The sequence below is a fragment of the Gymnoscopelus braueri genome (assembly GCF_963280865.1).
Source record: "Gymnoscopelus braueri genome assembly, chromosome: 3".
Lineage (NCBI taxonomy): Eukaryota > Metazoa > Chordata > Actinopteri > Myctophiformes > Myctophidae > Gymnoscopelus > Gymnoscopelus braueri.
The window spans coordinates 43,483,578-43,506,155 of record NC_137612.1 but is presented as its reverse complement, the minus strand read 5'-3'; the positions used below and the strand labels follow the sequence as shown (position 1 = coordinate 43,506,155).

The 22,578-nt window shown below is 40.7% G+C and overlaps 3 protein-coding genes across 3 annotated transcripts; 1 reads left to right on the top strand and 2 right to left on the bottom strand.

Annotated features, from left to right (window-relative positions):
• Positions 1–801: 801 nt before the first annotated feature.
• On the bottom strand, positions 802–1,778 carry LOC308079252 (malignant T-cell-amplified sequence 1-like; the record flags this gene model as incomplete). The annotated part of the gene is made up of 1 exon (XM_080420627.1): positions 802–1,778. The coding sequence occupies one exon, from the start codon at positions 1,776–1,778 to the stop codon at positions 1,233–1,235; it is 546 nt and encodes a 181-aa protein (XP_080276753.1). The 3' UTR covers positions 802–1,232.
• A 1,032-nt stretch (positions 1,779–2,810) lies between these two features.
• On the top strand, positions 2,811–3,221 carry LOC308081954 (cytochrome b5-like; the record flags this gene model as incomplete). The annotated part of the gene is made up of 1 exon (XM_080423569.1): positions 2,811–3,221. One exon carries the CDS (start codon positions 2,811–2,813, stop codon positions 3,219–3,221), a length of 411 nt encoding a protein of 136 aa, XP_080279695.1.
• A 16,347-nt stretch (positions 3,222–19,568) lies between these two features.
• Positions 19,569–22,578, bottom strand: btg2 (B-cell translocation gene 2). Its single transcript, XM_080420638.1, has 2 exons — positions 22,078–22,578; positions 19,569–21,291 (listed from the first exon to the last, which is right to left on the bottom strand). The coding sequence occupies exons 1-2, from the start codon at positions 22,241–22,243 to the stop codon at positions 20,927–20,929; spliced, it is 531 nt and encodes a 176-aa protein (XP_080276764.1). The 5' UTR covers positions 22,244–22,578; the 3' UTR covers positions 19,569–20,926.

The following is a 22,578-nucleotide window of genomic DNA, read 5'->3' as shown; positions in this document are numbered from 1 at the left end:
ACAATCTCACAGCTTTCTTTTTCTTTTACTTGGTGGAAACAGTTGTAAAAAAAATAATAACTAGAAAATGTTCTCCTCGGAGCACAGGTCTCCGCCAGGCGAGTACTGTTCCTGATTAATCCTGTCTTACCTATTTATATTACATATATTGTGATGTCACGTGAAGCTTGACCAATGTTAGCTTGGCTGAGCCGGACACACACACACAAGCTTGTGATGTCACGTGAAGTTTGACCAATGTTAGCTTGGCTGAGCCGGACACACACTCAGAGGGTAAAACATACTCTCCACCATGCCTTCGGCCTGGCGGAGACAATAATCAACAATACTGGGTTCACAATACAATATTCTCGTGGTTTATATTTACAAAATGAGACTTTTTGACTCTATGACCACAAATTATTTCTCACACAAAATGTAGAACATTAAGTATCTTAATATCCCCCCCAGGCCAGGATGGCCGGGGGCGGGGATTATATTCTCAAATCCATCCATCCGTCCATCCGTCTGTCTGTCTTTCTGTGAGCAGCTAATCTTAGGCACTGCTTGATCGATCGGTGTGGAGCTTTGCACGCACCCTCCCCCATAGGCCAAGGTGGAACCTGCACCCAAACCTTTTTAGATCTGCCTCATTTGCTATAACAGAGTGCTTCACATTTTGGCCTATAAGTCTTGAACCGCAGGTCATACAATACAATTTCTTTCCCCTGGATTGCTGAGGCTCATGACGCAACTTCCCATATAGGCCCCGCCCATGTCTGCCTGACAAGATCTTCCACCATTTAGCGTTTTCTTCAAAACACACTTTTTTGAAGAAAAAGATCACGCAAATCAGTACAACATGGGTTTCATGCACTTATACACATGAATAATGCAACATTCAATCATACACAAATTGGAACAGCGTGCGAATAGTTGCACCATCTGTCGTACAAACTCTATTTACCCCCAAGCTTTCTCGTGTCCTGATGACTGCACCCCACGACTGGTAGGCAACTAGGCCTGTCGATTACGTGCGCTCCGCACACACGGGGGAAATAGAGTTTGTATGACAGACGGTGCAACTGTTAGCATTTGTTGTGGACCCTATGGGCCAATGGGATTGGATGTTGTGTTCATGATATATGGCATCTTTTGTAAGAAATTTGTAAAGGCAATTACAGTCAAATCGTTTGGAGTATCCTTGGCCTACGGGGAGTGTGGGTGAAAGGTTTCTCATATAGACAGTCACATCAATTGTACATCTTCATGTGCCACAATCCGTCATTAAGATAGTGAACATTCTCGATTCCGATTCCCTTGTTGACTTTCTTGATGTTTTCTGCAGACATCTTCATCAGTCCAACACAGAGGGCATGCTGTTTGCCCTCCGCTGTGATGCCAACTACCGTGTCCACAGCGGCGGGCTGGAGTTTAGCTCCCAGGGACGTGAGTCCCGGGCACATGATGTTGGCTCCACTCAAGACAAATTTGATGGCCCCTTTGTCTACTTGCTGGTGTGGAAGTATGAATGGATATTTATGCAGCAGTCTGAGAGTTGGGCAGAATGGTCCTTCCCTCTGTCTGAAGAAAAGCAGCTCCCCGTTCGCTGTCAGGACTTCGATGTGTTCGTGGCATCTCACTATTTTGACGGGGTCCTTTTTCGGCATTATGTGGTTGAGCCATGCCTCGATGTTGGGAAACTGCTCCAACAGCTGGTTCTTGATTCCTTTGATAACTGACGACTTCAGCTGAATGCAGTTGGAAACGTTTTCCTTCTCGTCAAACTTTTTAAACATCCTCGGTCGTGTTCAACGCGTTCAATCGACTCCTCCGTAGCTTCATCGCACTTATTAAGTCACACTGACTCCGAGAAGAATCCATATTTGGTTACAAGCATCTGCTATTTAAAGATGAAGTTTGTCAGTGGGTGTGAGTGCCCAGATTACGCCCAAATATGGACATGTCTCATGTGACATTACTGACATCATAGACTATTGGCTGCGAGCTACCAGTATACACACAGTGCTGATGTCATAATAATGATACCGGTGTGTGACTGTGTGAATGTGACATTATAAAAGTGCTTTTGAGACTTTACACTGTAAATGCAGTTCATTTCCACGACAGACTGACAGACAGACAGACAGACAGACAGGCAGGCAGGCAGGCAGGCAGGCAGGCAGGCAGGGAGGGAGGCAGGCAGGCAGGCAGGCAGGCAGGGAGGCAGGCAGGCAGGCAGGCAGGCAGGCAGGCGCTCTTACAGGTGGCTATCCTCTTCCAAAGCCACGCCGTAAAAATGTCATGCAGAGTCCTTATGTTGCCTTCTATGATCTTTCCAAATAGGGATGGCTTCCACTGCCGTGCCAGGATATGGATGTCTACATCACAGTGTCATCACGTCTACATCATGGCAAAATCGTATAAAGGGAACACTTTGTAGCCGAACGCAGCGCCATTAGCTCTCGAGTAGCAGAAGACAGCTATCGATCTATCTGCTTAGGATAACCCCTCTCAGCAGACGATAACTGACAACAGCGGAAGAACAATCAAGAACAATGTTGTTGGAGCACACATCTGTACAAATAGCCACAGTCTAAACTGAATCCTGAGGATGGTATGCTGACTCTCGACAATCTGAAGTGATTGCTGCCACGACCTATTGATCTAAGCACCTTCTACCCTTCGAACGTTAGTATACAGCGTCCACAAGCGAACTTATTGTCACATCACATGTTTACAGGTGCTAAAAAGAAGTGGGTGGAATTCTTTCTCGTACAAGCTCAAAAGCGTAATGTGAAAAACGTGTCAGAGCCAAGTTACGCAGCGTGATGGGTCCAATCAACAGCGTCAGCGGCAAAACAACAGAAAACCATGTAACTCGTTACACTCTTGAAGAAATCCGATCCCACAACGCGAGCGAGGACACGTGGCTCGTCATCCACGGTAAGGTGTACGACATCACAGACTTCCTCGAGGAGCATCCTGGGGGTAAGGAGGTTTTGCTCGAGCTGGCGGGCACGGATGCCACAGAAGGCTTTGAGGATGTCGGCCATTCCACCGATGCTCGAGAGATTCTGGAGCAGTACTACGTTGGGGAGGTGCTTCATACGGATGTCGGAAAGGACAAGCCGACACAAGGAGAGTCCAGAAGTAGTAGTAGCTCCTCTTGGACTGCATGGTTGATATATGCTATCACTGCAGCTGCTGCGGCTCTCATGTATGGCTACTACGTGCGTTAGCGTTAGAACCAGCCACCACGTGGGGTTCGAGGACCCCACAGGGGTCCTTGGCAGGGTTCCACGGGGTCCCCAGCCAAATGGACCCTTATCGGGGCTGTAACTCTGAGAGTGTACAAATGGAACCAAATGGACCCTATACGAATGGAACCAAAGTTCTCGGAGCCTCCTACAGCCAGCTTGGCGAAGCATCCAATTTCGTTGTTGAAATGCTGCTCTCACAGCAATAATGGTTTTGGTAAGGCGAGTTTAAAGGGGGCTTAATCACATATGTCGAACCCAAATTAAGGACATATAATTAACAATGTTTTTTGTTGTTTTTCTTTTCTTTTCTTTTTTTTTTTGTCTTTCTTTTTGTTTTTGAATTTGGATTGTCTTATGAACAGTGGTGGAAAGTAACTAAGTACATTTACTCAAGTAAGTACATAAGTACAATGTTAAGGGATTATTTTTTACTTTATTGGAGTATTTCCAAATGTCAATACTTTTACTTGTACTCCATAACATCTCAAATGTTGTACTTTTACTCAACAACAATTATTTAAAAACTTTAGTTACTAATTACGTTGTAGATTTTGATTATTATTACAAAACATACATTAACCACTTCCGCCCTAAAAATACTTAGAAGCTATCTACAAGCTCACAACGCTTTGAATCGTGGCACGTTGTGACCTTGTAGATCAGCTATTTTCAAAAGATTTTTAATACATTTTGAAAACTTCTGAAATTGGACATTGTGCATAATGAGTACTTTTACTTGTTTAAGTATATCTTGATGCCAATCCTTTTGTACTTTTGCTCAAGTCCATTTCAAATACTAATATATAATGCGTTCCCAGTATGCAAAAAGTATTGAGGTTCTAAAAAAGGTTAGAACCCTCAGGCACCTCAACTGCAGAACATTCTCCCAGTTTTGGTCTGTGAAGCAGACACACTCTGTATAGATAAAATATATATATATATATTCCAAAAGATTGTCAAAAATGAGAAAAAAGAATTAAACATTTAAAATCAATCAACAAAAAAAACATTTAAGAAATCGTGGACGTAGCAGACCTTCAAGGTTTAGGTTAAAATAAAAAAGTACTGTTTACAGTGAAGATAAGGAGTCTGGGGTTTAAGTGGTTCCAATGGTTTTAGGGCACAGCCCCAATCATCTTGATTGCATACTGTTAGCCTTACAGTGTTGATAATTAAGCTCACAAATGCTCATATCGTATCAATCAATATAATTGACATGGATAATTGATTTATAATATAAATACTATAGATAGATATAAATTATATCTATCTATAGTATTTATACTATAGATAGATAGATATAGAGTATTGAGTATATGAGTGGCTTCACTCTGTCAGTAACTTATTTGTTTCTAAACATTAACTAAATTACAACATTTACAACAGTAAATGTTAAGCTTCTGTTAACTACTCCATTCCATGACTCAGTATTTAGGCTACATGGTAAGTAGCTTGTAAAGTGAAGATACACCTATCTAATCCCAAAGGGGAAATTCAGTTTCCCACTTCAGTCAGCTGAGTGCCTTTCAAGTGAGCAGCAGTGGTGGAAACGCATGGCAGCGCGTTGTGTGAGCTTTTAGATCTGCTATTTTCAAACATTTTAGTACTTTTACTTCTGGTAGGCTACTTAAAGTATATTTTGATGACCATACTTTTCCACTTTTACTCAAGTAACATTTTGAACACAGGACTTTGACTTGTATACTTATATTGTATTATTGCTACTTTTATTTAAGCAAACTATGTAAGTAGCCTACTTTTTCTACCACTGGTGAGCAGTTATTCGTGTCTTGTTCAAAGCACACCTCGACATAATTGCTCGGGCCGGAAATTAATCCCTGGAAATCTGATTCACAAGCCTTAAAGAATATGCGTTGACCGGAAATCGAACCCGTGTCAACTGCTTGGAAGGCAGCTATGCTCACCACTATAGGGGCCGGGCAAAAGGCGTGGCCAAGCTTAGGCGGAAGTAGTTCCGGTGGCCATATTAGGGGAGCTCCATAACAACAGCTCGTATCAACAACATTGACAGTTACCCACGAGTCACGACGTGTGCTGAACTACAGCGAGTTTATTGGTAAAGGACAGAAGATGGACCGGGCAATGCGTGACAGAGAGATACCATACAGAGAGAAGCTGAACGCAGACGCAAAGGCACGCTACCTGGAAAAAAGTCATTACATCTGTGCCCTAGATCAGATGTAATGACAGTGCCCAGTCAGTCACAATCATTCATTTTACCTGAAAAGAACAACGTTTTGTTGCTTAGTTGTGTAACCGAAATAAAATATAGTCATCTTGAGTACTGATTATTTATATATATATTTATAATATTATTATAGCGAAGTATTATTATTAATTTTATATTGTTCATTGATCATTGAGAAAGTGCACAACGGACCTGTTGCGATCAGTGTTGCCATATTTTGCGAGAGAAATAAGCAACCAGGTCTATGAAAACAAGCCCAAAAGAAGTGGCTTTAAGTGACATCAGCTACTTGAAAATAGCCGATCTACAAGCTCACGTGAGCTTGTACATAGGCTATTAAAAAAAACTCTTGCAATAAAATAAAGAATATTTGGAATATTTTTTTAAACATTCTAACAACACAAATGCTCCCTGGCACAAAACATTTTCATGAAAAGATTTGAGAACCACTGGTTTAATTTTTATTTTATTTTTTTATAAAGCCTAAATAAGCAAGTACCTAAATAAGCAAGTGCACTTGTCTTTGTAAATAAGCCACACAAAACTACTAATTTTACAAGCAACTTAACAGAAAAAGAAGCCCAAAGTCGCTTATAATAAGCCGACATGGCAAGGGCGCTGATGCTCGCCTCGCCCTTGCCTTTTTTAATTTAACGTCTGAAACCTTGGCATTGCATCCGATAATGCAGCACTGTCGTACCATTGCTAAATTAGAGCAACAGACAAGTTAGAGATAGATAATATGTACACCGTCTACTTGCTGGACAACAAACACAGGACTACATACTAGGCTACTACACTACTCTACACTTGTGGCAGCTGTCAATCTACTCACTCACTATGGCGGCGAAAGTGGGCTGATTTAACGGCGTCTCGACCCTGTGACATCGCTATGCCCGGCCCCTATACCACCAACGCTATACATCTGTCGCGGCTGCTTGGTTGAGTAATAGCATATCACCATGTAGCCTGGATCATCAATACAATAATTCCCGGGCTCATATTAAAACCAATCAATCAGCTGGTTTACTTTATAAACATTAACACATTACTGACTGAGGATGGTTTGCACCGAGGTCAGGTACTGGTTACCGCCGCTAGATGGCAGCATTACACAGTGCACGTCGAGGTAATAAGTTATTTTTCGTTACCATCGCTAGATGGCAGCATAGCACTGCAATGCACCGTTTGTAGTGTACAGTGGTGGAAAGTAACCACATACATTTACTGAAGTACTGTACCTAAGTACAATTTTGAGGGAGTACTTTACTGGAGTATTTATAATTTTCTTTACTTTTACTTCTACTCCACTACATCTCAGTGCAAGCTTCGCAACGCATTGCGAGCTTGTAGATCTGCTATTTTAAAAAGGTTTATTAATTTTGAGTACTTTTACTTTTGGTACTTTAAGTACATTTTAATGCCCATACTTTTGTACTTTTACTCAAGTGAAATGTTGAACACCGGACTTTGACTTGTAACAGAGTATTTCTACATTGTGGTATTGCTATTTTTATTTAAGTAGCCTAAAACATGTGAGTACTTCTTCCACCACTGTTTATGGACATACATAGATTATGTATCGTTACCACCGCTAGAGGGCAGCATAGCACTGCACATCTTAACTGTATTGCGATTATGATTCTAGTGCTAGCTATAAGGAAATGCACATTTTGTAGTGAATTATCCGTTATATTATACCTCTATGGAATTATCAGACTGATATTTATTCAAAGTAGTGGACTTATTATTGTCGTACCTATGTACAAGCTCAATCGCGCTTAATCAAGTACATTTAGAATTCCTGACTTTTACTTTACTGAGTATTCTACCTACTTAAGTTATTTTTTTTTATTGAGTACTTTTCCCACAACAGATTCTAGGGCTAGCTATAGGCAAGGAAATTCAAAGTTTGTAGTGTAATATCAGAGTCACAGGCTGATATTTATTCAAAGTTGTGGATTTATTATTGTCCTAGCTATTATCCTATATCATCCCCCATGTAGCATCATGACATCACCACCACAACCAACATTGTATTTCCGGGTAGCATATCGCATTGGAGTATATTATTCACTTCATTAACCTTATTTCTGGAAGAACAGGAGGACACATATGATATTGTTATTGACTATTAGAAATATATTATTTTGTTCTAAATATCCACAGGTTGGCGAACTATACATAGCTAATGTTGTGGACACTATAACGTCCATCGACATTCTGACAGACAGACAGGCGGAATTTGGAAATACACGTTTGTTTGCAAACATTCAAGCATTCTGATGTGGTCTATATGGGCTAGTAATATATAAACATGGACATTATTATATCATTATATAGTATGATATGATATGCTTTATATCGATCTGTCTGTCTGTCTGTCTGTCTGTCTTGTCTGTCTGTCTTGTCTGTATGCTGGTCTCTTGTAGGGATAACAGTGAAATCGTTCTGTTTAGTGTTTACTTAATAATGCTGAAGTATATAGGCTCAAATCAATTAGCTGGAGACCTAATTGACTGTGACCAATAATCATAATCATGAATACAAAAAGAAACCAGTTAAACAAAACATGGACAGGACAAAGAGTTTATCTCTAAATTGACCAATTCTGAGTGTACGTTAAGTACTTTTCCCACAACAGATTCTAGGGCTAGCTGGCAAGGAAATTCACAGTTTGTAGTGTAATATCAGAGTCACAGGCTGATATTTATTCAAAGTTGTGGATTTATTATTGTCCTTGTATTATCCTATATTATCCCCCACGTAGCATCATGACATCACCACCACAACCAACATTTTATTTCCGGGTAGCATATCGCATTGGAGTATATTATTCACTTCATTAACCTTATTTCTGGAAGAACAGGAGGACACATATGATATTGTTATTGACTATTAGAAATATATTATTTTGTTCTAAATATCCACAGGTTGGCGAACTATACATAGCTAATGTTCTGGACACTAAAAACCGTCCATCGACATTCTGACAGACAGACAGGCGGAAATACACGTTTGTTTGCAAACATTCAAGCATTCTGATGTGGTCTATATGGGCTAGTAATATATAAACATGGACATTATTATATCATTATATAGTATGATATGATATGCTTTATATCGATCTGTCTGTCAGACAGACAGTCTGTCTGTCTGTCTGTCTGTCTGTCTGTATGCTGCAGACGTAGCCTATATAATCAACATACTGGTCTCTTGTAGGGATAACAGTGAAATTGTTCTGTTTAGTGTTTACTTAATAATGCTGAAGTATATAGGCTCAAATCAATTAGCTGGAGACCTAATTGACTGTGACCAATAATCATAATCATGAATACTAAAAGAAACCAGTTAAACAAAACATAGACAGGACAAAGAGTTTATCTCTAAATTGACCAATTCTGAGTGTACGTTAATTGAGTCAGCCAAGGCCCTCATTGGAAACAAGACCGCAAGGACTTTCATGAACGGACCTGTTAGACAAAGTATTTTAAATGTAACTGTGCTGTTTTACATTTTTTGCCTAATAAAATATTCAATCAATCAATCAATAAAAATTCTCTGCAGTGGATTAATGCACTATAACCAGCAGTGGAACAAGTTTTGGGTGGCTGTGGCTCAGGAGGTAGAGCAGGTCGTCCAATGATCCGTGGGTCGGCGGTTCGAATCCCGGCTCCTCCTGACCACATGTCGAAGTGTCCCTGGGCAAGACACTGAACCCTACATTGCCTCCAATGATTCGGTCGGCGCTCGCTTGCCACCATTGGTGTGTGAATGTGGGAAAAGTGGGGACGCTGGCGTCGACTGTTCGCCGCTCCACCTCCCAACCTCCCAATGTCCCCCACCTGTATGAATGAATGAACCATTGTAAAGCGCTTTGAGCACTTGGAAAAGCGCTATAAAAATGCAATTCATTATTATTATTAAGTTCTCAGAAAGTGAAAGTAGCACTACTACAATGTAGAAATACCCTGCTAAGTAAAAGGCCTGCATCCAAAATGTTACTTGAGTAAGTGTTAGTGTCTTTAAATCTGAGAGGGTACAAATGGACCTGTGTAGGCTGTGGTTCTCAACCTGTGGGCCGGGACCCCCAGGGGCTCCCCACTTGATTTTTTTGGGGGTCCCCAGATGACAGTAAAGTGACAATTTAAGACTTTTTTAATACATTACTAAAACATTGTCGAACATTGGCCAAATTGTCAAATAAGATTGAGACAAAATTTGTGAAAATAGCGAATCTACAAGCTCACAACGCCTTGCGCTGCGAGGCGTTGTGAGCTTGTAAATCTGCTATTTCACAATATTTATCTGTGGAACCGAGTCAAACTAAATGTAATGCCTCAACTCCTACAATTGCTTGTAAGGGTGGGGGTCCCCAGTTCAAATATGATTATTTTGGGGGGTCGCGGCCTGACAAGGTTGAGAACCACTGCGTTAAGGGTCCATCTAGGACTTCTAGGGGGGGCCCGGTGGCCCCTCGGACCAGAAGTTGAGAAACAGTGGGTTACCACACTCTATAATTACAAAGATAAGTAGCAGCAGCTAGGGGAGCTTTGTAAATAAAGACAAGGCAAGTCAACTCAAGCATGCAAGTCACAATGGTGTGTGAGGGCTTACATCTCAAAGCTGCATGAGAAAGAAGAGTAGGCTACTGATTGTGTGAAGATAGTGGAAGGAAGCATAATAATAATTCTAAAAAATACCTTGCCTTAAGGACATGGCATAAAATATGCAGCAACAAGTCTCTCTTTGGCTTCTAAAGAAATGCAAAAATTAAAAAACCCAACTTCAATTACAATTTGAGAGTGAGTGACAAACAGTTACTTGAGTATTTCCATTGTATTATACTTTTTAGCTTACTCCACTACATCTTAGAGGTTTTTACCCCACTACAATTATTTTGCTGTTTAGTTACTACTGACTTTAGATTATTAATACAAAACATAGATTAAGTGATAAATGGTGATGCATCATTATAAATTAATCTTCCTATGAGCACATAATGTTTGAAACATTAAAATCATCCCCTCTCTTTACTTATGGACCATTCTGCATAATGAGTACTTGTATATGGTAGGCTACTGTTGCCAATACTTTCGTACTTTCACTCAAGTAGAATTTTTATGCAGAGTATTTACTTAAGTAAAACATCTCAGTACTGCTTTCAGCTCTGCGCATTCATTCAAAATGAGACGGCTGATAAAAAACTCAAACTTGCGAAGAGGAAACTGTTTTTCTCCTGTTGAAAGGTCATAATTATTCTACTGCTGCCAGGCTCCACCTCTCTGTTTTGTTTATGTGTGGGATGTGTGTGTGTGGGGGGGGGGGCAGGCACCCCACCCTGCATGCCTCTGTTGGGCTCAAAGGAGGAGCAGATGGCAGGGTTAAGCCTGGTTTATATGTTGTCATACCATGGTGTCGCTCGCCCCAAAGAGCCAATCTAGAATCTCACAAAGTGTGGCATCAAGCTGAGCCAGTGTTGCCATGTCCGCTAAATATATGAGTGGCTTTGGGCTTGTTTCTAAAGTGTAGTTGCTTATTTGGGCTTGCTTTAAAATATATATATATTATTATTTAAACCATTTGTCCCTAACCCCCATCTGTAAATGTTTTGTGCCAGGGAGCCCCGTATCAGATTTGTGTCAAAAATCTTCCACCTTTTTTCCCCCTGAAAATAGCTGATCAACAAGCTCACACCTTGTAGATTGGCTATTTTCAAATAGCCAATGTACAGTATATAAGTATATAGGTTTAAAGTGCTCATGTGGCCTATTCTAGTCGCTTCTTTTGGGCTTGTTTTTGTAGACCTGGTTGCTTATTTCTCTCACGAAGTCTGGCAACAGTGAGCAGAGCTCCTCTGCATTCCAAACAAGATAAACTCCACCTAGTGTGTTCATGGGGAGGTATGGTGGTGGTGGGGGGGGGGCAATAAAGTGTAAACATGTAGTATAAAACCCACAGACAGACATTAACCACTTTCAACCCGGCGTCCCTGTTTTTGGGCAATGGGCATGTCATTATAGGCGATAAGTATACTGCATTAAAGGGATATTTCACTTTAAAAAAAACTTTGGGTCATTTTATCGTCTACTCAGGCTTATGTGAACGCCCCAGACCGTTTTTAAGTTTTAAGTTGCTTCAGTATTTAGACATTTGATATTCATTTGATCAGACACGCCCCCTTCCTATACAAACCCATTATAACTTCAAACTCAATTTTTAACAAGTTAGATTCATCAAAAACACCCGTCCTTGGTTCTGGTGACTCACCCTGCCCTCCTAATACGCGAGGGGGCCGTGTTTTTTTTGATTACTTTCTTCATTTATTTTTAAATTTGCCCTTAAAAATGCCCTCCTCGCGTATTAGGAGGGCAGGGTGAGTCACCAGAACCAAGGACGGTGTTTTTGATGAATCTAACATGTTAAAAATTTAGTTTGAAGTTATAATGGGTTTGTATAGGAAGGGGGCGTGTCTGATAAAATCAATATCAAATATCTAAATACTGAATCAAGCAACTTAAAAATGGTCTGGGGGGTTCACATAAGCCTGAGTAGACGATAACATGACCCAAAGTTTTATTGAAAGTGAAATATGCCTTTAATTTATGAACCAAAAAAAGATGGAACATGTGATTACCTTTTGCCTTGACAGTTAAAAGTTAATCTTGCTTCTTGCAATGCACAACTTGGGAGAACCACCCTGTACATGCCAGAGACATGACTAGCAGAACACCAGGGACCCTGACCATGGTCATTTTATTTTATTATTATGATTATTTGTTGAGGTGACAACAGTTCAGTGTGACTTTACCTGCCACCAAAACAATGCTACTTAACTATGAATGCATAGAATGAATGCGTCAGCCATTCACATGGTGAATACACGCATGAGCAGGAAATCACCTGAGATTGCATTCAAAAGGCTCCCCCCCCCCCACACACACACACCCACAATAAAACTACCATTACATTTACAATTGAACTGCCAGAAATGGAGAGAAGAGAACAATACATTTCCAATTCCACAGGTATTCTGTGAAGACTGTGGTCAGTGTCGCTCCATTGTTATGTAAGCACACTGGGTAGATATCTGTGTTTCAGTAGATGTTGTGCAAAGTACAGACACACACTGTCCTGTATGCAGATCACCTACCTTCACTATCAGTGGTGGACAAAGTACTCAAACCCAGTACTTGAGTGAAAGTATAGATACTCCTGGTCAAATATGACTCGACTACAAGTGAAAGTTACTCTGTCAAATGTGTACTCAAGTTAAGGTACTGGAGTGCTTTCTTTTAAGTATTCAAAAGTACATGCTTTAAAAATGACTCAAGTAACTCAAATAGGAAAGTCAATTTTCTTTCAATATCAATGCACTGCTTCCTTAACATTTTGACTCATTAATAGTGAAAATAGCATATCTACAAGATTTATTATAGATCTGCTATTTTCACTTTATTTGAAGTGGTTAATTCAGAATCCTATAAATGTAGTGGAGTCAAAACTACAATATTTCACTTTGAAATGTGGTGGACTGAAAGTAACTAAAAACTGTCCACTGCTGACTGTGGCAGGGGTTCTCAACCTTTTTCGAGCACTGAACCTTCTCCTGTCTCAAAGGGTCAGCTGAAGTACCCCTATGACTTTAATTTCTGAACAATATGAAAGAATTGTGACAAAATAACAGACAGGAAAATACAAATATATCTGTTTCCTCTCAGTTATATTGTCTTTCCACAAATGAACCGTCTTGTTAAGCACTTATTATTATGAAACACACTGTATTATGTAATACTGTATACCATATAACACTTGTATGTCTACAGTGAAAAGAACAGAATAGTTAATGTGTGTTTTTGTGGTAAAGTGGTATGCTAAAGTTTGTAGCTAGTACTAAGTAGGCACCTGCTAATCTTTCTACTGCAGTTGTTGTTGGTAAGCAGCAACGGTAAACATACAAGCTGAAGAATGGAGAAGGTTTATTTGTCACTATACTTATACAGATGTAGGCAGTGAAATGCAAGTAGGTGAGGTCCTCAACATATCAATGACGATGATAAAAACTAAGATAAGATAAGAAGAAGCCTTCAGCAGTAGTAATATCAGCGTAACAATAAAGGGAGAGGTAAAAATACGGCATAACCATAACGTGCAAGACACATTGTATATAATATATACTGTAGCAGCAATATCAACAGTTACCTTGTATTATTTGCTATAACAGCAGTGTTAACATCAACATAACATTAAAAACATGCAAAATAAGGCATGAGCATGTGTATTCCTTGTACATACATAAATACATTGTACAATATTTTTTTCCCTCTTTTGTCCACGTGTTTGTTTATGGCTCTAACAGTCGACAGGTAGAAGCTCTCCCCAAGCGAATAAAAATAATAATAATACAAAAAAATATATATATATATGGTGGATGTTGTGAATGGACACTTCCTTTATGGTCAATATGCTCAAGGCTATAGAAACAGTCCACACTCACAAGGTGAATTTTATTTAGCACAGCAGCAGTCTCTGACACCATACTAATAATATTTAATATTTGTTATATGTCTTAATGTTTAGATTTTGTATTGTTGTTGAGGCATGTTTGCACTGTTATTATATTGTATTGTATTGTGATTGACATAATTAATTACTGCAAAACAGCTATATATAGGTCACATCTGCCTAGGCGGGGCAAACGCTGGTGAAGGCCTGAGTAGACGAAACTCGTCCGTTTGTCAGGGACTGCTGCTGCGATAAATAAAAAAAATCAAAGAAAATTCAACTTGTGAGTGTGGAATGTTTCTATAGACTGTTCACTGAGAGTCTGCACCCGTCTATCCTTCTCTCAAACTATTGACAGTAGAGCACGCTCAGCTCTGGACTTCTGTCCCCTAGTATTTCAATATGCTCAAGGGTCAACCAGCCGAGACCTTAATGTTTGTGGTTGTGTTTGGCTGGTCGTGGTCGGTGGCTTGGGGGGAGGGTGTAGAGGAGATTGTTTTGGTGCTAGGGGTGAAGGAACCCCCCCTGTCCCCTCCCCCTGCTGTTCATCTCAGAGGCAAATTTAAAAGAGCCACTTAATACAATTATTTGAAAACTTGCAAGTTACTTTGTTGGTTAAGATTATTGTTACAAAACATACATTAACCACTTAAAGGAGTAGTTCACCCCCAATTTTTTTTTCTTATTTTCTATCAATTACACACCCCATGAAGCCTTGAATTCATGAAGATTGTTTTGTTTTTGTTGCATTCCTAAGCCAATAATTTGATGACCAGGTCATCGGTCAGTAGGAGACTCAGTTGGAGACTCTTTGAGTCGCCTGTCAGAGACTGGCGGTCATCATGGGTGTGTAATTGATAGAAAATAAGTCATTTTTTAGCGAACAACTCCTTTAAGTCCTATTTTTATACATAGTCTCTTAAAAAATAGCAGATCTACAATCTCACGCATCACGACAAGTCTTTGTGAGCTTCTAGATCTGCTATTTTTTAATCATTTTGGCAATTTCTTTATGTTATACTATACTATATACTATATCTTAGTTGATGCCAATACTTTTGTACTTCTTACTCAAATGGCATTTTTAATGCAGTCCTTTTACTTGTAGTATTTCTACATTGTGGTATTGCTACTTCTAGAAAGATCTGAGTAGCCTACTACTTCCACCACTGATTTGGGTGGTCGGTGGCTTGGGAGAGGGTGGGGTGGGGTGGGGTTCTAGACCAGTGGTTCCCAAATGTTTTAGCTCAAGACCCAAAAGAGAAATTCGATATCTCGCCCCCGGGACCCAAACTAGTGAAAATAGCAGATCTACAAAGGTCACAACCCATCGCGGAGTGTGAGCTAAAAACGTCTTTTAGGAAATGGGAGAAAAAAAGGGATAGTCACGACCCGGGACCCATAAAAAACGAGCCCACGACGACCCACAAATGGGTCCTCCTGACCCAGAGTGTTTGGAAAAACACTGGTCTGGAGAGGAGATTGTTTTGGTGGCTTGGGGGGAGGGTGAGGAGGAGTCCTCCCTAGCAGCTGCTCCGAGACTGCGGGAAGGGACAGAGGTCCCAGCATGCATCACACACTGCAGACAATACCAAGCTTTGTGGTGGGTCGGGAGGGGTGGCTGTGAGGGGGTGAGGTAGACGAGTGTGATCAGAGATTTGGCAAACAGCTGCTAATAAATACCATAAAATGTCACCCACCGCCTTTCAAGGTGTCACCCCTGTATGTGTGACACGTCCGCGTTTACAGCCATTGTCATATACTGACTGTACCAGCTACTGTAAAGACGCTTTGAAGCTATTTCGACACTGTGTGTGTGTGTGTGTGTGTGTGTGTGTGTGTGTGTGTGTGTGTGTGTGTGTGTGTGTGTGTGTGTGTGTGTGTGTGTATATGTCTTACTTTTCAGGAAATATAGTTATTATTTAGTTCATAAGCACTAACCACTTTCAGGTTCAGCATTATTCAAAAATAGCAAAAACAAACAAACAACAGATCTATGAATTGTGAGCTTGTAGATATTATTTCTGTACACTCGACCCTTAAGGGCATTAAGGGTCCATTTGGTTCCTATGAGGTCCCCTGGGGGTCTCTGGACCCCACGTTAAGAACCGGTGCCTTATGGTATGTGTGAGTAGGGTGAGTGCAGTGCATGTTTGAGCAGGCTACGTTCAAGAAAGTTTGAATGAAACACAACCGCCAACAAATACTAAAACGCAGGCTGAAAACCCACCTCTTCAGGAAACACTACCCTTCCTCTTCGCCTTGCCTACTTGTTGTTAACTAGTTGTACGAACTCTTGTTTTATTATTGTATTGTTTTATTGGATCTTCTTTAGTCAATACACTTATTTGTTTTAGCTCTTGCTCATTTGATTAAGCTATTTGTCTCATCTGTTTAAGAAAGTAGGTAGCTGATATATTGCACTTTTACCTTAGCGCTAGATACACTCTTGGTTGCCTGTTTTAGCAGAAAATGCACTTAAGACTTCTGGTGATTAGTAGTTTCATTCCCTACCTATGTTGAATGCACTTATTGTAAGTCGCTTTGGATAAAAGCGTCTGCTAAATGACTGTAATGTAATGTAATGCAATGTGTTTTGGTAGGAGTGTGTATGCCACTTTTGAGGGATTAGTTGGCATTCTTATGTTGAGCAACAAGTGACAACACTGCAGGAAGTGTCACTGGCCCTGGGCGAGGGAAGGGCCAATGACAAAGAAATATAGATGAAGAAGGAGGGGCCGGGCCGGGGGGCGGGGGGAGTTTCTGAAAATTGAGAGAGACCAGAGACAGAGACAGATTTTGTTGAGTTAAACTCGAGGCTTGTTGAATCAAACCTTTCTAACGGTGCAGTCGAGTCAGCTGACCAGTACATTATGACATTAGAAAACACTACATCACATTGTAATTGTTTATTCAGCATATATTTCATTATGTAATAGTTAATGCAGAATTGCTTCATGTTGAGAATAGTTTCTCACTAGTAGAAGGTACAAAATAAACTCTAAACTAACTGCTTCCAATTAATATTTTCTAATTGTAGTCGCACATTGTAGTCGCAATGTGTCGCAACCTGTTGAAATAGTACCCACTAGACTAGATAGACGGATCTATGTAATGATTTTACTTGTTATGTTATATGATTTAGGCTTATGTGCTTAACCTTTATCTGTTATCTGTACTGAATCACTCCCATCTGTGAAAGCTTTATCACTGTATGCCTAGTGATACCAGATGCAACTGTTGTTGACATAATGTTTTATTGTGTACTTACTCTTATCATACTCTGTTCCTTTTTATTCCTTTCCATTGAGACACACTTATCCTCCTTTCACTATCATCAAAAGTATAGCAAAAATCTACAAGCTCACAACACGTCACTTTGCGGCGCGTTGTGACACTTGTAGATCGGCTTTTGTGCGACACTGCATAGGGCATTCATTCAAAAACATAAAAAGTTATTATTAGTAATTTGAAGATACAAGGCTTCTGCCTTACAGCAGCGATATGTTAGTAACAACCTGTTGAATAAATACTCATCTGTGTACTAAAGTAAAAAAAGAAAGTTTAAAAAAAGTTTAAATATATACGTGTATATAATATCCCTTATTTTCTCACTGCTGTAACTTGTAGGCCAAACAAAGTAGTATTTCCTTGTGGGGGGAATCAAGGGAGTGAAGGAGAGAGAAGAAAGTGAAGAAGAGACAGTCTGCCTGGATACTGGGATCTGGTCGTCAACCAATCCGCTTGCGGGCTGCTCTCCAGTGTTTTGACAGTCTCTAGCAGCTGCCTGAGGGTCACAGAGCAGACCATTCATTGTCAATGGAGCATTTAACCCCCCCCCCCCCCTCCAGACAAGCATGGCTGCCTGGCTGGCTGCTGGGGATGTGATTTTTTTTTCTTTTTTGGGGGGATGTTCCATTCTACTCTGAGGGGGGATGTGATTGTTCTTTCTTTTTGGGGGGGATGTTCCATTCTAACCTGAGGGGGGGTGTGGTTTTCTTTCTTTTTGGGGGGATGTTCCATTCTAACCTGAGGGGGGGTGTGGTTTTCTTTCTTTTTGGGGGGATGTTCCATTCTAACCTGAGGGGGGGTGTGGTTTTCTTTCTTTTTGGGGGGATGTTCCACTCTACACTGAGGGGGGGATGTGAGGGATACACTTCTTGGTGAAGATTTAACTCTGAGCAGTGATTGAAGAAGTACTCACATTGTTTACTGAGTAAAAGTAGCGATAACACACAGTCAAAAAACTTGGTATTCGGTAGGCTATCCAAAATGTACTTGAGTAAAAGTACTAAAGTAAATCTAAATAAGTACATCTTAATTACTTTATTTACTTTTTGTTACTTTTATCTACTGTAGTTTTAGTTAGTTACCTTTTATTACTTTGGTTTTAGTTCATTCTAGTTACTTTTAAGCTGCTGTGTTGGGTTTGCTTTCAGTGAATCAACCCCATGATTTTATCCCAACTTTAATGAACCCCCCCCCATCACTGCCGAGTCGTGCCGACCCCCCACTGCTGGCCTCCACGTGCCCCCCATTACAGGAGGAACCCCAGGGGCAGCCAGCCCAGCGGGGCCTTTTTACTCTTATAATTTATACTCTGTAGTACCACGGTGTCCCTTGCCAACAAAGACCTGATTGGGTGTGTTGAAGTTACCCAAAATGTAATCCCCCCCCCAAAAAAAATTTAATATGTTTGTTTTGTTTACTTTAAACCAGATGGATTACCAGATTGCTGAAGTTGTGAAGTCCCTTGACGAATAACGATGTACATTCCATGTGGATCTGAGTGTCATGTGTCTGTGACGTCATTCATCTATATGACAGTGGTTCACTGCTTCTCAAAGGGGTTCCAGGGGGTCCCCAGCTAAATGATTGATAGCTAGGAACCAAATGGACCCCTACAAGTCTGTAACACTGAGTGTACAAATGGAACCAAATGGACCCACGGCCCCTTTGTACGCTCTCAGAGTTATAGGGGTCTGTGGCCTCATGCATACCAAAATGGGGTCCTTGAAATTAATAAGTGTGAGCATCATTGATATGTCAGAACTTTGTTCTGGTAGAACTTTTGTTAGCCAACATGTCCTCTTCAGGCTCTCTACCAAACTGCATTCTACTGGTTTCTACACAACCTAAACCTGGCAGAAAAAAAACTACATTTATGCTTCTGTGCATTTGAATTATCATGGAAATAACACAATTATGCTTTGTTTTGATAATATGATAATTTTGTAATATAATACATGCTGAATTGTGTTGGAACAGAAATAAAGAAGCTTGAGTAAACATTCTTAAGACTGCCAACACTGTAAACTTGCATTGCATTAAAAGCTAGATAAAAAACATTATCTACTCACTGTAAGGCTGTATCTATCGGCTTTCTCCCTAGTTAAGGTATTCAGTCCTAGAGGTCCAAATGTTTTAAGTCAAGATAATCAGTTTGATAAGAGTTTGCCGGACTAAATGTTCTTACAATTGTAAATGTTCTGACATTCAAGTCTGCAAAGCTTCTAGCATTAAAATTCATGCAGGCATAGATCTCATTACTATCAAATGAAATTCAACCTTGCACTTATTTTGTGGGAAAGTAAGTCAAGCAAAACAGTCAATTCACGTTCAATTCATGTTCAGTTTATTGTAACAAAAACTGTAAAAAGAAAAACAATAAACTGTACATGTCTATACAGAAACTCATTGCAAAAATGTACAATAAATGCATACTAACTCATTACAAAAATATACAATAAATGTATACTGAGCTTCAAACAGCTTACAAAACTAAAATGTTTTCAGTTCCTAGAAAAAAAAAGGTAAACATGGACTGTTCAACAGGCCAGTTAAAATGCTACAAGGACTCATTTACACCCATCACATGACATGATGGAGTGTAAAGCCAGTATGAATGAGACGATGGGCCAACAGCACTGACCAACCCACCAACCACTTACAGACTTCAGTTAGAATATAAACCACCTTACCAGCCTCAACTGTGACAATGGTTTGGTTTGCTTTTAACATCACAAGACACCCAAACTCTCCATTAGCAAAATTAGCAGATCTACACAACAGCTTGTAGATCTGCTATTTTTGTTGACATGTTCACCCCAGAATAGGGACACTAGTCTTCATGTTGGAATTCAGATGGGAAAGTCCAAACCCACAGGCATGTCCCATACAAACATCACACTGTAACAACACAGCACAGTAAAAACCCTCAGTGCTCATTTATCAATTTGTACTCTCAGAGTTACAAATGTGATCTTGGAAATGTACCAGAACAAAGACCTATAAACATTCACATCTGCCAAAAAAGCTGTTTTATGATGAATCATGGCTATTACTGCACCTTGAGAGAACAACATTTGACACAGCCATGGCGGCTAGATTTAGTGCTCAAAGATGGCTGGACAAAACATTCACATTACAGGACTGGTTCTCAATGTGGGGTTCCATGGGGTCCCATGGGGTCCTCAGCTAAATGGTTGATAACTGGGGACCAAATGGACCCTCACAGAACCTTGGAACAGGTCTGTAAGTATAAGAATGGAACGAAATGTACCTGTAAGGTCCATTTGGTTCCATTTGTACAAATGTTTTGTATCAAATGGGGGTCCGTGGCTTAACCCATTAATACCTGGAACGCATCAGTGTCACTTTAGATTTCTTTGGCTATTCATTTTTTTTTTCAAAAACTGTTAGGATTTAAAAACATTTAAGAATGGCCTCAGGTCTTAATGCATATCAAACTGGGGGTCCTTGAAATAAAAATAAAAAAAAGGTTGAGAATGACAGTACATGTCCAGAGCCACTGGCAGTGCAAAGTAAGTCTGTAAAGCAACAGCCAAACATCTGCCAAAAGTCTTAAGTCTAGTGCCTGTCCCCAGTGCTACGTAATCAAACAGGAAGTAGGTAGGAGGTCAGAGGTCGTCAGAGGTGTCATGGTAGTGCTGCCATTGGCCGGCTCACGTTAACTGGACACGGTCATCAGGTAGTTTTTCGGGGGGCTATTGCGGCCACTCATCAGAAAATGGTTCTTACAGTACGACAGGTCGGCCCGGAGGGCCTGTAGTGACGGCGGCGGGCTAGCCGTGCCCCGGTCGGCCTCGTACAACACGCAGATGGAGCCGTCCTCGCCGATGCGGTAGGAGACCTCGTAAGGGTCCACCCATAGCGTGAGTTCCCTGGGTAAGAGACTGAAGAGCCGCTCGGCGGTGATTCCGATGTGGTGGGCCGCCCGGCCGATCAGGGGGTCCATTTCGTGGTTGATGCGAATGCAGCGGAACCCGGAACCCTTCTGGGGTCTCTCTGGGAACCAGTGGTGCTGGTAGCGTTCTAAAAAAATATTAAAAACAAACTATCAGCAAAGAACAATTGCATTCGAATGAACACTTACAGTATGTCTCCAATTCATGCAAAACATAAAGAATCATGATACCCCTGTACTATTTGCAAACTGTTAAAAAAAAGTAATCAATTAATCTTCACCATTAAAGTAAATAGAACTACTGAACATAGAATTGAGATAGCATTGGATCATGACTATCAAAGAAGTAAAAGTCAAGGCTCGATAAAAAAAAAATCTATGATCCAGGGCTAGAATTGAGATAAACGTCAAATTGGTAGTGGTTTACATCAAAACGGTTGAAAGGGTGAGCTGCCCGACCAACTACCACCATACTACATGTATGCTGCAGTTGTTATTACTGTGTTGTGAGCTTGTAGATCCGTTTCAAATTGTGTTTACTTTAAACTGTTCGCCTGGAAACCCCTCAAGGACCCCGCTTGAGAACCAGGGCCTTAAAATAATATTACCAGCCAGTAGGCTATACATGAATAGCATAGCAAGCTACCTAGGCCTGCTGGTCTAGAAGGCAAACTGATCATCTACGTGTTGATTGATATCCTGTATGTTTTCTAGTACATCCGTTTTCAACGTCGGGTCCAGCACCACCATGGATCCAAATGGACCCGTAGCCTTACCCAAACATATCGTATCAAATGGGGGGTCCGTGGTCTAATCAATGCATACCAAACTATGCTGGTCCTTGATTACATTAAAAAGGCTGAGAATCACTGCTATACAAATAGAGCTTTGATTTCAGAGAACATTGTACCAACCTGATAGTGAGTTCTGGAGACAGTCTTTGAAGACCTGCAGCTGGTTCTCGCTTAGACAACCTCTGGTCCTCAGCAGTCTGGACACGAAGCCTGCGGCCGCCGACACCTCCGGAGCCATCTTGGTCCTATTACAAGATCCGGACGATCCTCCCTCACAGTGATCCATTATATCGTCTGATCACAGTTTAGTTCCGATCCAAACGTAGAAAGATGCTTTCTTTTGAGACGACAACTCGGTTGTTTTTCAGACCGAATAATCGGTAGATTGGTAGGAAAAAATCGGTAGATTGGTAGCTCCAGTTCCGGGATCGGCGATGTAATAATCAGTTGGAATTCGACGCCAAAGAATAGAAAAGGGTCTAATTCTAAAAGAAACGTCCTGGTTGTAAAACAAATTAGTGTTTGATCCGTGCTGTGTTCCGTCCACTGTGTGGCTTTGGGTCCGAATGAGAGCAGATGGGTGCCAGACTGCCAGCCAGGCTGTTTATTTATAGGGCCTGA

Coding starts and splice junctions, on each gene's coding strand:
- btg2 (XM_080420638.1), bottom strand. CDS start 22,243: ATGGATCACTGTGAGGGAGGATCGTCCGGATCTTGTAATAGGACCAAG. Junction 21,292..22,077: donor TCTCCAGAACTCACTATCAG/GTTGGTACAATG, acceptor ATATTTTTTTAG/AACGCTACCAGCACCACTGG.